The 13,917-nt window shown below is 46.3% G+C and overlaps 1 protein-coding gene across 2 annotated transcripts in view; it reads right to left on the bottom strand.

Moving 5' to 3' along the window:
• The window catches only part of Ipo5 (importin 5), a 32,990-nt gene extending 20,313 nt beyond the window's left edge, over positions 1–12,677 (bottom strand). Inside the window, exons 1-6 of one of the 2 annotated variants that reach the window (XM_021644705.2) lie at positions 12,465–12,677; positions 6,751–6,831; positions 4,813–5,005; positions 2,576–2,678; positions 1,702–1,798; positions 1,243–1,347 (exon numbers count right to left, since the gene is read on the bottom strand). In XM_021644705.2, the coding sequence (XP_021500380.1) occupies positions 1,243–1,347; positions 1,702–1,798; positions 2,576–2,678; positions 4,813–5,005; positions 6,751–6,831; positions 12,465–12,554 (669 nt within the window). In that variant the 5' untranslated portion in view covers positions 12,555–12,677. Of the gene's footprint in view, positions 1–1,242; positions 1,348–1,701; positions 1,799–2,575; positions 2,679–4,812; positions 5,006–6,750; positions 6,832–7,001; positions 7,021–12,464 lie in introns of those variants that run through there. The other variant, XM_060391624.1, reaches the window with a different exon arrangement.
• Between the last annotated feature and the right edge of the window lie 1,240 nt (positions 12,678–13,917).

Here is a 13,917-nt window from a genome sequence, read left to right as displayed (position 1 = left end):
CAGGTATTAAAAGCAATAGAGGATTTTAAATACACATAGTACACATGGTCATATGCAAATTCAACAACATTTTAGTGTAAAGGACTTTGGTATCTGCAAACTCTCCTGTATCTGGAGGTCAGAGGTCAACATTAGGTGTGCTCCTCCATCCCTTTCCACCTTACTTTTTAAAGACCTGAGCTTGCCTTCAGGCTAGACTGGCTACGTGCATGTACAGGTCTCGGCCACGGTGGTGCTGGGGATCCAAAGCCAGGTCCTCATCTGGCACTGCAACATTCCACTGGATGAGCCATCATCTTTCTCCCCAGGCTCCATGTCAGAGACTTTTTTCCTTTTCTTTGGTTTTGTTTGAGACAGGGTTTCTCTGTCTAGCCCTGGCTATCCTGGACTCACCTTGTAGAGCAGGCTGGCCTCAAACTCACAGCCATCCGCCTTCCTTTGCCTCCCAGAGTGCTGGGATTATAGGCGCACACCACCACATGCCCAGCCCGCGTCAGAAAATTGTGCCAACAGCAAAAACAAAGTGGTGCTTGACTTATCAATGCCATCTCTGTCCATCTAGTTTTAGCTTTGTGCACAGATCACAATCCATTTTGTCTGATGATGGTCTTCTAGAGTGGCTGTGCCTAAGCACTTGTCGAAAAGCAGGCTACTTTACTGCATTGCGTTTTATTTTTTTCTTCAGACTCAGTAATGGGCACATATACTGGCATTTAAGAAGTATACACGCACATTTGCCACATTTGTCTACGTGATTACATTTTAAAATGAGACATCGATGCCAAAAAACAAACGAACAAAGCTCCAGGTGTTTGGCGTTGGACAAGACTGAGAATCACTACAGCACCCAGTCCTTTCTTGTGACTAAGGCAGGAGGAGGCAGCCTTAGAATATTAAATTGTCAGTCTTTCAGCACCACTCAGGAGGGTTTTCAGTTTGAGGCAGCTAGTCCCCTGTCCGAGCAGGGGTGAGGGTGGGGTGGCACACTCCTTCAATCCCACCCTCGGGAGGTGGAGGCCAGCATGGTCGACAGATTTGTCTTCTGGTGTCCACACATCAGAGGCCTTTTCAAGGGCAGTAAATGTGGGCTCAGTGGGCACTCCTGGGTTGCGAATACTAGCACTTAACAGGCAATAAACATGCACTGAACAAATGAAGCAACAAACCATACAAGTGATGGAAATTTTACCTCCAGGAAACCAACATGGGGTAGGACTGTTGTCTCTTTAGGTGTTTTCTTACCTGTAAGAATCCAGGTAGCAAGTCTGCAAAGTGTTTGAACAGAGCAGCATTGTGCTCATTGGCAAGTATAAAGGCGGCTGTAGCTCTGGCGGACAGCGTCCTGATCTAAAGGGATGCAGAAGAGGTCACATGTGAGACCATTTTGGCAGATCAAGCTGAACCTTCATCAGTGGATCCAGTATTTACATTTAAGGAATAAAAGTAAAAATGGGGGGGGGGGCTGACAAGATGGCTAAGAGGGTAACGGTGCTTGCAGAAGCTTGATCCCCAGCACTCACATAAAGGTAGGGAGAATCTACTCCCCTTTCTTCACCCACACCCACAGAAATAAATAAAACAGAAAAAAAGAAAGGAAGAAAGAGAAAGAACCAGAAGAAACAATGCCCCTTTGCTCCATGAAGCCAGCTCACGGCCAGTCCCAGAGCAGGTGGAAACGTTAGTGGCAGCTGAACTCTTTACCGAGGGGTTCTCTTGATCTTGCATACACTGAACTAACATCCGTTTGATGACGTCCAAATAGTGCTGTTGTTGGTTCCCAAAAATTCCAGGGAAGTTCCTAACAAAGGATTCAAAATATAGACTCAACAGTAGCCACCAGTCCTTCGAGACATGCAGCGCACATGTTCTCTGCACTGGCGAATAAACAAGGCAGCTGAGGCTGCACCCAGAGCACGCAGTGGCTGCTCCAGGCCCCTGCCTCATCCTTTCTCTTTCTCAGCTAGAAGCTGTCTAACATGAAGGACGGGACAAGAAGTTAGACCTGTAGAACCCACACTCTTCCCACCAGCTGGCATCTAGTCTTGGTGACCCACGGCATTCAAGCTCTTTCACTCTGCATTTGGAAAACAACTAAATGAAACATTTTTACTGAACTACAGCAGTGATGTGGTGTCTACAAACTGTTCTATACTGCCCACAACTTGCAAGGTTACAAAGCTAGTGGTGCTGATACTGTAAACAAGTAAACAGCCATGTAACTGTCACCGGATGCTCAGCTCCAACCTCTGCTCCTAGATGCACAGAAGCTTGTGAAATATTACAAAATATGATCAACAAATGACCCAGAAAAACATTTCCCATTTTCAAAATATCATCAAAGTGGTTTTTCTAAGTTACACTTAGTCCTGTGTGAAAACATTTTAGAATTGTCAGAGACACACACAAAATTGCCACATGTGGACAGAGCAATTGTTTCTGCTTTTTCCAGACTTGTTTCCAACACGAATACAAAAATTATTATAACTCTCAAAACTGCTAGGCTAAAACAATCAGCTACAAGGTTTTAGATGTTAGTGACATTAACATTTTCAAAATATTAGAACAGATTATATACCAAAATATGTGAAGGGCAGCTTCCCGGAGTCCCATGTTTTGTGAGCTGACTGAATCAAAGAGGAACTTCAAACCTTCAGGCCATTGATTGTTGCCATCCTCGTCTACAAATACAAAATTCAGGCATGAAGTGTGCAGTTCAAACCTCACAATATTATGTGTGAATCAAAATACACACTAGTGCGAAGGCCACCTGTGCTATTAAAAATCCCATTAAACAGGTCTTCTAACTGCAAAAACTGCACTGAAAGTTCAAGAAGACAACTGTGGATTTAAAGGTTCGTGTCGGCAGATAGGAGCACTGCTTACGCTTAAGACTACTAGAGAAGGCAGCACTTTTACTTACATGAAGTATTTGGTTGTAAATCCCCCAACGCCTCCAACATACACACACCCCTCATCTGCCCCCGCTGTGGGGCAAAGCCAGACTGGAAATCAAAGTAATTAATACTTTCCAACTGGAGAAAACACCAGGAATCCCAGGACCTGAAGATGGTGCTGACACTTTAGTTGTTTTTGAGGCAGTCTCACTACATAGTCCCAGACTGCTGGTGCAGTCACAGGTATAGCACACCGCGCAGTGCATGAAGGGTGCTATATATGCACTTTAGGGTGCCATCGGTGTTTATTATTATTTTTATTTCATGTGCGTTACGGTGAAGGTGTCAAATCCCTTGGAATTGGCACTACAGACAGTTGTAGGCTCCCGTGTACGTGCTTGGAATTGAACCCAGGTTCTTTGGAAGAGCTGACAGTACTCTTAACCACTGAGCCACCTCTCCAGCCCCCATCAGTATTTATTTAACAAGACTGAAAAACACAAATTTTAAACCAGACCTAGTGGTTCAGGTATAAAATCCCAACTATTCAGGAGTCTAGGGCAGGAAAATCACAAGTTCAAGGTCAGCTTAGGGTAAAGTATTTTTTGCCTAGTATGTGTAAGGCTTTACACTCAACCCTCAGTACTGGGGGGAGAAGCTTAGCAAAGAAAGGAATCAAGCCTATCTATAATCCCAGCACTTGGCAGGCTGAAGGAGAAGAACGCCCTAAGTTTAAGGCTAGCCTGGACACACAGCAGACACTGTGCCCCTTCAGAGGCCCACTGCTCAAACTGCCGCAAGGAACTGTAGAGTCTGAGGCCAGCTGGGGGCGGTGGCACTCACCGGTGAGCCTAACACTCTGGGAGGCAGAGGCAGGCAGATCTCTGTGAGTTTGTTTGAGGTCAGCCTGGTCTACAGAACAAAGCCCAGGCACCATAGTGAGTCCTGTTTGTCTTTTCTCCTTTCTTTCCTTTTCTTTTTCTATTCCCCTATTACCTTTCTTTTTAAAAAGCTGGACATTACAAATTCTTGCTTCTAACTTCATTTATGGTTTCAGACATTAAATCCTAAGCCTTGAGCAGCTAGTCAAGCACTCTACCACTGAGCTGCACCCTACCAACACAATACCCTTACTTTGTTCCAACCTAAGGATAATTAAAGGAGATTAAGACAGGTCCAAAAAGCTACCCACCCCCCCTGCCCCCCACCCCCCAAATTTACAAGTTCTCCCAGAGGGGCTTCAGACTGTAGCTCAGTGACAGAACTATCTGGCATGTACAAGGCTGTGTTCCAAACTCAGGAAAGGAAAAAAGTTCCTTAACATATTGGTGTAGTAACACAGGCCTGTAATCAGAGCACCTGAGCTCTGGGCAGTTAGCAAGGTCAGAGCAAGCCTGTGTACCGAGACCCGAATCAAAAGACACAAAATGTCTGTAAGGGCACTTGGGATAGCAATTGTTCAAAATATCAGAACTATACTTCACAAACATGTCATTTTTGGCTCCGTGTAGACTCTTAATCACATTCGTTTTGGACAGAATACAAAGTTCTTTGGTACCGATAAATACTTTAAAGAAGGACCACGAGAGCAGGCCCTGGTGACTCTCACCTGCTGTCCCAGCACTCAGGAAGCTGGGGCAGGACTGATAAGAACTTGAGACCTGCCTGGCTTACACAGAGCCTGCCTCAAAGCATGATAGCAAAGAAGAAGAGGGCCAGGCATATTAGTACATGCTTGTCACTCTAGCATGGCGCCAGGAGGGCAACTGCCAAGTTCCAGGCCAATCTGAGATACAAGGAATTCTAGGACAACCTAAGACTGATCAAGACCTTGTCTCAACCCCCCCCCCCCCCCCGCAAATAACAAGCACAGCAACTAGTATGCCCTTCTCCCTTCTGTATCCCACTGTGTACATACCTATTAAATTCCTGGCCAATTCTGCAGCAATATCACAAATTTTTTTCCTCATGCTAGATTGTGTTTCCATCTGGATAATCATTAGCAGTTCACTCTTGATGGCAGTCTGGACGTCTGATGGAAGAGCTGGATAGACTTCATCAAATGCAGAGGACAAAAGACGCCGCAGGAGAACAGCAGCCATTTGTCTAGCCTATCAAGACACAATTGCTATTAGCCTCATGTACTGGAGATAGTATATTTCCAACCCTCTGCCTTGATGGGTCTCAGTGTCCTGTTTCGAATTCGTTTCAAAGCCCCTTTTAGTTTTTAAAATATCTCTTTCTAGTAATAAGCACCACAAGCATTTACATTCAGTTGTCTGTTAGCAAAGTATCTATGAGGTCTGGAGAGATGGCTCAGTGGTTAACAGCATTGGCTGCTCTTCCAGAGGACCCGGGTTCAATTCCCAGCACCCACAAGAACTCACAATGTCTGTAACTCCTGTTCCAAGGGATCTGACTCTCTCACAAACACGCAGTCAAAATACCAATGTACATAAAATAAAGTATTTAAAATAAAAAAGAATATCTATCACCTCTCTGTGCATCCAAGGTTTGTGTGCAGGGCTTTCTAGACCTGAGCACTCAACACTTTCCTCAAAGAGATATTCAACACTGTGAGGATATTACTTTATGGTGGGAAACAATAAAAATTAGGTACTAAACACAGAAGAATAGCAAACTATAAAAGCCCAGTGTATAGTTCCATTTACCACAGGGGAAATGCATTAAAATTCCAGTAAATCGAAACCTTGCACAATAGATAATTCACTAAAAAGCCTCACTCCCTGGCTGGGCAGATACAGAAAACTGTCACAACTAAGGTTGGCCTGGGCTACCATGCAAGCCCTTACTTTCTTTTTCTTTTTTTAAAGAAGATGGACTGGAGAGGCGGCTCACTTGGCAAAGTGCTTGTAAAAACAGGTATAGTAACATTTGTTTATAGTCCAAGTCTGGGAAACCAGACTCAGGAGGAATCCCGGGGCTTGGGCACTAGCCAGTCTAGCCAAATCAGAGACCCAAGTCAACCTCTGACCTCTCAAAACACATGTACACACATTGGAACACATGCTTATTTTAAAAAACAAGGTTCTGGGGACTATCTTTCTTTTTGGGCACCTTTCCTTTCTTTGCTAAAAATCATTAAGATGGTCCTTCTAAAAATATATAAAAACAGCTGGGTGTGGTGGGTGGTATACACCTTTAATTCCAGCACTCTAGAGGCAGAGGCAGGTAGATCTCTATGAGAATAAGGCTAACCTGGTCTACAGAAGTCATTCCAGGATAGCCAGGGCTACAGAGAGAAACCCTAAGAGTGGTCAGTTCCCAAGCTTCTCTTCAGCACACATGCTTTATCTAAGATGGCCATATGCATACATTTTATAAATGCACATTCAAAATATTTGGTTAACATTAATATGCTGTGTGAGGGACTGGAGATGACTCAGCAGTCAAGAGCACTTGATATTCCTGAAGAAGACCTGGTTTTGTTCCCAGCACCCACATGGTAGTTCAAAACAAACCACAGGCACATATGTGGTGCACACATATACATGTATACAAACCCCTTATGCACATGAAATAAGTAAGTCTAATTTCTCCCCAAGTGCTCTGTGAATAGAACTTTCTTCCTTTAGAATGACGTAGGTCAATGAAAGAAACCAATTTTATAGCTAGAAATGATTTGCTGTGTGTGTGACACACTTATGAGATAGAGGCAAAAGACCTGGAAATTTCCACGTCAGCCTCAAAACTAAGTAAGATTTTTTTAAGTACTGTATCAAGCTGCTAGCTTTTATCTATGTTGTAATTAATCACTAAAATTCTTATCATCACTCTGAGCATCCCGATACTACAGCTGTCTCATGAGAACCAGTTTCCACTACTGAAGCATCACCTCCTCAGCAGCTGTTGTGTTTCTGATGGCTTGTAAGAGGAATGTGATCTTGGACTGGCCTGGGATATTCTCATAGGTTTCCTGAAGGAGAGATAATGAAAGGTTGGAATACAATGTTAAAAAATCGTAGTAGCGAACCAGTGACAAAATAAAGAACTGTATGTGGGCAGTCAGGGCTGCCGCTGATAACAGTTTCTTTGGTGATATGAAGTGTTGTCTCAGACAGGTGAGTGAAGGAGTTCTCTACGTACCTCTTTATGTTTGCATATTTTCAAAACTTATGTCCTCTGGTTAACAAAAATTCATGTTCCACAATAAAAATGAAACAGTCAAGCATGGGGCTGGAAAGTCGGCTCCACAGTCGAGAGCAGGTGTGCACTGCTCTTCCTTGCAGAGGACTTGGGTTTGGTTACCAGCATGGGCACCGTGGCTTGCAAGAGTCTAATCCAGCTCCAGGGGCGCCGACACTCTCTTCCAGAATCCATGGGCACCAGGCAGCCGTACAGGTAAATTTTTTTAAAAATATCAAATATAACATAATATAACACTGCAAAATAAGTGCTCACTTTGATATCTTTGATACCTGATTATCTGAGAAACGACTTTAACTTGTTAACACTTTTTAAAGTCAACCATGGAGAGTTGGTTCAAATCACAACTGCCTTCAAACATCCTTAGATGAAGCAATGAAGAAAGGGAAAGTATCTAAATTCTTCATGCTGTATTTTCAAGGAAGGCATATTCTAACACCTTATTATATAATTTAAAAACAAAACAGCAGAGATATTTAGTGAACCCCCTCCAATGCTATATCTGGATCTATTAAAAAGGTTTCCCCTTCTCTCTTGACACAATATCAGAACGAACTCGTTAGCAATAAAAACGTAGAAGACATTAGTCAAAAGCAAATTATGTGGTATTCCCCATGAAGAGCACTCCAATTGGTTGTTCAGCCTGAAAACACATACACAAGTAAGACACAGAGCGAGCAGGTTAGAGGTAGGGATATTTGTGCATACACATACATGCATAACAATTACGGTCTTTTATTTGAAGCCTCACATCTGAAGTAGAGTGGGGAGGGAAGGTAGAAATGTAATTAAAATCTCAACTACCCAACCACCCAACAAAACAAAAACCAAGAATCCAAATTGTTAGAATAGAGCCCAAACAAGTCTCAACTTATGCCGGCAAGAATTCACACGCAAAAAGCCTAACAATGACCTCTTTCACTGGAATACTAGATCAAGGTAAGTGCACTTGCAACATTTATCTGGAAAAGCTTTTAGGAAAGATTCTCTTTCTACCTGTCTAAAGTAGTCTAAGTTGGAAGACCTTGCCTGCTGTCACTGGATTTTCAAAACTGACATGGGAAGAAAATAAAAGGCTACTCAGAGCCTGTACCAGGTCAGATAAGGTGATCAAGTTTTGTACCTTGACTTAAGATGAAAGAGAACAAGGACAGAACCTGGTCTTCCAAGGCACCCAGCCTTCACATCTCTCTGGTACTGACAGCTCTGGGTTTCATTCCCAGGTCTAACTGACTCAAGAGTTCTAGTTATATAGGGCCCTCTAGTCTTAACTCCTTAAACATCTTTGTCTGAGGAAAAACAGATTTGTGAGGGCAAGTGAACCCAGACCACTGTCCAACTGTACTGAAACACAATGCTGAAAACTGTGCCCAAAGGTATGCACAGCTGAGATGCTGGGCTGGATTTACTTATACAGAAACGAGGTAATTTATGTAAAAGATATTCACAAGGCTCATTACAAAAATGGATATGTATCTTGAAAATCTTCACTTAATTTTTTCCAAAGCAACTAAAAAACCCATCAAAGCTGTCATTAAAAAAAGTCTCAAAGAACTGGCTGTGGTGGCTCATGCCTGTAATTGCAGCACTCGGGAGGCCAAAGCCAGGATGAGGACCACACTGCCTAGAGTCTGAGGCCAGCCTGGGCTACAGTGTGACTCTTGTCTAAAAAAACAATACAAACAATCAGCAAGCAGCAAACTACACCAAATAAAAAGCCCCAAACAAAGGCAAGGCTTACAGAATAGTAATGGCATAATATAGATCTCTTCATTCCTTGCATCCAGCACAACGTCAGAGCCACTGCATATGCTATAAACCATTAACGTGTTACTGCAATCATACTGAAAATTTCTGAGGACTGCCAGTCTTACCAGGTGGGACTATTGGTGCTGGACTATGCCAGCATGTCCTTACTGAGAATAAATAGTAAGCCAAATACTCAACATGGTTCCAGGATGAATTATAAGTTCATGATGGGAAAATTCAGGATGAATGGCATTATGTTCCTAAGACAGGCCTCTCTATTTGCATATTCAACATGGGAAACATTGGCTGCAGCAGAGCAGGCAAGGATAATGGCTCAGAAAAGGAGCACAGCTCTAAGTCCAGTCCATAGCTCTTAGCCTAGACAAACTTCACAAGGCAGATTATGCTTTCTTATTTTTAGATACTGAATACACAGGACACTGAAACACAATAAAGGCTATTCCTAGCATTACTCTGCTACGTCCAGTGTCCACCACAAGTTTGAAGCAAGTAAAATTTCAAGCTTGTCTGAGTCAACTATACATAATCACAACCTGTCAAGATTTTTGCCTCCTTTTCCCTGCCCACAAAGGAGAAATGTTAAGAGCTTACCTCACTCATCCCATAGATATTATGACAGTTCCTTGCACGAAAAAATGCAAAGGAAGAAACAAGGAACTCTATAAATATCTTGGTTCCTTGATCAAGCATATTTCCAACTGTTACCTTTCAATACAAATATTACCAGTGAGGAATATTAAGAATTAAAACACACATACAATAAATACTTATGTTAGATAAAAACACCCAGCAATGAATACCATGAATGCCTTTGAATTACTTGTCAATTATTTATTTGCTTATTCATGTTAACTATTGTATTCTGAGACACATGAACTTCAAAAACCATTATCTTCCCTCCTCCTTTCTGTTTTGAAGTAGGGTCTTTTCTGTGTAGCCCTGGTTGGGGGGCCTGGAACTTACTGGTCTTGAGGTCCTCCTTGAGGTCCTCCTGCCTCTGCTCCCCAGTGCTTGAATTAAAAACATGCTACCAGGCCTACCTCAAAATCATTTCCTTAAATACCAGTTGGAGAACTTCCATGTAGATTTGAGAAAGTCCATCTGATGGCTTGTACAAATGGAGGAACATGTTAGAAGGAAGTCTTTCAAATACTTCAATAAAACATGACTTTCCTTGTACTGACTTTATAAACCAAATGTAATGTCAAGAAGTTTGGTATTTAGCTGGGCGGCGGTGGTGGTGGCGGCGGCAGCAGCAGCAGCAGGGCATGCCTTTAATCCCAGCACTTGGGAGGCAGAGGCAGGTGGATCTCTGAGTTCAAGGCCAGCCTGGTTTACAGACTGAGTCCAGCCAGGGCTATACAGAGAAACTCTTTCTAGAGTGGGGAAAAGTTCGGTATTTGTGTGTCAATTAAGTATTTTATTTTGGCTGAATAAATTGCAAATATATTCTCAGAGCCCATGCCAATTTCTCAGCTCCAGCAGAACATTTCTGTATTTGTTTTTATTAGACTTAAAATTTCATTTTGTTTAGGTTACTTATACATTTCCCTAGGAAAAAGAAGACATTGAGAGTTTCTGTGCAGCCTTTTTTTCCCCTCAAATATTTGCTTTTCTAGGAAATTATATTTATCAGTTAGTACGATACTATATGGTACCAAGGAGGTCCCTCCCAATTCTACTCTTTTGCCAAACTAAGAAAATAAGTATGATCTCAGGATATCTAAAGAAAAATGTAGATCTGAATGTTTTTGCTAGGAATACAGTCCGACAGTACTAGCAGCACTTATTTCCGATTGTTCTTTCTGAGAAAATGTGCTGAATGCTACTAACTAGCCCTAAAGTGATGTAAGAGATAAAAGATTTACAGCAGGCACCAGATCGGAATCCCAGCTGAACCAGACACTGGTATTTAGTTCAATAGAAGAGAGATTCCCCACCAGGCTTGACAATAGACTTAAGCAACTGGAGGGAAGGGGGAGAATTAAACTAGCTTACTAATTACAATGCAGTTCTGCTCTGCAACACACGGAAATTTCTATTATAGGGTGGGATTAAGAACTTGCTTTGCTTTAAAAAAAATTACCTCGACTTTGCAGAATGTATCAAAATGTTTGGGCACCATATCCCAAGAGCAAACTGTTGCTATCTCTAAAAAACATACTATCTTTAAAATAAAGCTTGCAAAGCACGCACAGACAAGCAGCCATGTCTTACTGTATTGGCAGTGCTCTTTGAAGACACTGGAAGCATCAATTACCCATTCATAGGGATATGTTGATATAAATAACGCACCCTACCTATATAACATGCGGTCTTCTAAGTGCCAATGTGAAATGAACCTAGTGGAAAATCCAAACTGCAGAATAACGTGTACTGTAAACCCACCCAAACAGCACTGATGTTCCTTTACAAGGGAGACTCATGAAATACTTCAACGTGGAGAATGGGTCAAGGACTGGACTGTTTGAATCTCAGCCCGTATTACAAGGCAGGCATGGGAACTGGTGGCCGCAATCCCAGCACCCAGGAAGCTCAGGCTGGGGTCTACCACAGGTTTGAGGGCCTGTGTAACTGACAGCCAGACTGTGTCATCTCCCCGCTCCTAATGAATTTTTAAAATACGTTTTTAAAAAAAGATACAGTTTTAAAGCGCCATTTTAAGTTTCCAACTTATTTACTTACTTAAAAGTAAGTGTGACCAGAATATCCTTTCTACCCAGAATTAGCAACTGTGCTTTAACAGAGAGCTCAGCTTTAGGGAGGTAAGTACAAGCAGTTTCAGCGTCACTAGCAATATGTAAATATGCCTTTGCTCTGTAAAGGTATCCAATCACTCTTCCGCTGGTCTCCTAAAAAACTTCAGACACATGGTCGCAAGAACTCCCCGCATCATCAACTTTCCTAGAAGTTACGTCAGAAGAACCCGGGTTTCAATCCTAACAATGTATCACCCGTCTTCTACTGACCCAACAGTCCTAACAGTTGGCTTGCAAAGGCTTACGGCTGCATCTGACATGGGACTCCTGAACTCAGACAGACGGAGAACGATTTGGGTTACAGGAAAAGAAATGGCACTGGCCCAGTTAGACAGCCACAGTCCCCGGTCCATCCATTTATACACCGACCCTCTAGAGATCAGCCAAAATCTGAAGGAAGGCGAGCCCTCCCGCCCCCCGCCTCTGGACAGCAAGAATCCCTGAAAGGCGACTTGGCCCGGGCCGAGGGGACCGGCTGGTGCGGTTCGTCCTGGAAGCCAGAAAGGGTTCGGGGGGAGCGCGGCCGCGAGGCAGGGCCGGCGGGAGGGCGCACGTTTCCCCGGGCTGGGACGGGGTGGGGGAGGCGGCCGCCCCGAGGGCCGGTGGGCCAGGCGCGGGGAGCGGGAAGGGGTGCGGGCCCGCGGGCGGCACGTGTGCGCGGGGCGGCGGCGAGGCAACCGGCGCCGCCGCTGCACGGGCCGGAAGGGCCGGCCGGGCGGGAGGCGCGCACGTGGGCTGCGGGGCCGCTGTCCGCCCGCCGGGCCCGACCGCCGCCGCCGGGCCGCCGGGAGCCCGGGCCGCCGCCGGGCCGGCCGGGGAGGGGAAGGGTCGGCGCGCCGGGCGGCCGGGGCCGCGGGGCGGCCGCCTGGCTTACCTCCGCCTGTTTCCGGACCACATTGTCGGGGCTGAGCAGGTTTCCCAGGAGCAGGTAGAACTGTTGCTGCTCCGCCGCGGCCGCCGCCATTGCGCTAGGCGTGAGAGAGAGAAGGAGGGAGCTGTGAGGCGCGCTGGCGGGCCGGCGGGAGGGTTGGGGGCGGGCCCAGCGCGGCGACCGGCACCAGCGGCGGCGCGGGGCTGAGGGGCCGGGCGGGAAGGGCGGGGCCGAGGGCCGGAGGGGGACGGGGCGGGGCCTCGCGCCCTCTCACCCCGCCGCGGCCGCCGGCGCCGGCACCTCATTGGCTCGCGGCGCAGGGGGCGTGCCCGGCACCGCCTCCTCGAGGGCTCCACCGATTGGCCACGCACCCTGCCATGTCGTCACTCGGGCGCGCGCCGGGGGGCGGGGCAGGCGGCTGCGCGACCGGCGTGGGGTTGGGAGAGCCGCGGGGCGCGGCTGGGGAGGAGCCGACCGGGCCTGGCGGCCGCGAGCGCAGCGAGGCCGTGTCTGGGAGGAGGGGCCAGCTCCTGAGCGCGGGAGAATTCGGCGCTGCCGGCTGGCTGGAGTCCCTCTCCTGCCGGCCTGCGCGTGGCCGCGCCCGGGCGCTCTGGCGATGCAGGGCCCCGGTCGCCGTCGCCCCGGCGGCGGAGCCCTCCCCAGCCGCTGTAGAGCCCCGCGGTGTCCCCTCCTTCCCCCGGGCTGTGACTCAGGCCGCCCCTTCCCGCCGCTGTGCTGTGACTCACGTCCCGGGGCTGCCCCGGAAGACTCATCCCGGACTCTCCCGCCGCACCCCGTCGCCCGCCTACCGAAGCACACGCCCCCACCCGGGACTGCAACCCGTCCCGGTGTTCGGGGCTTGCTTACTCCCTAAAGTGGTTTTGTAGGGCCGATGCGAGCCAGCACGGAGGGGTCCAGAGACCTGCGCTCTCTGTCTCTCTCTCCCTCTCTCAGAGCTCCAGCACTGGTCTATCTTTCTAGCCAGGGCTCACATCAAAACACTAGGAGTGAGGAAGAAGCCTACTCAAAGTCCTGTCTACCGTTCATACACACAAATGTTCATATCAAAGAAAGTTGAAGTTGACTCCCAAAGTTATGAAATGCTTGACATTAAAAAAAATAGTGGCCCAAGAATGAAAAAGTATCCCAAGCTAGAAACTAGTTCTACAAAATAGATGGGCTGGCCTCCTGTAGAGAGAGAACCCAGTCAGGGTTGCAGCTAAAAGCATAGAGGAGGGACCTTACAGCAGATTCTGCTGTAAAAATCTTCCTGGCTTCTCAACACCAAGTTTATCCCGGTGCCTTTTCCTAGGCACACTCTGTGTCCCAAGCATTGCTAGGCTGAAGCTGACAGGAGGTGAAAAGAATTTCTCGTGTCAAAAGGACCCCACCACCCCTAAGTAATGGGTTCCCGTAGCATGTGGCAAAGCAAGTAAGATCCACCGCTCCAAAACAC

This window comes from Meriones unguiculatus, chromosome 9 (assembly GCF_030254825.1).
Source record: "Meriones unguiculatus strain TT.TT164.6M chromosome 9, Bangor_MerUng_6.1, whole genome shotgun sequence".
Classification (NCBI taxonomy): Eukaryota; Metazoa; Chordata; class Mammalia; order Rodentia; family Muridae; genus Meriones; species Meriones unguiculatus.
The sequence above is the reverse complement of the archived record's forward strand: the minus strand, read 5'-3'. Positions and strand labels throughout refer to the sequence as shown.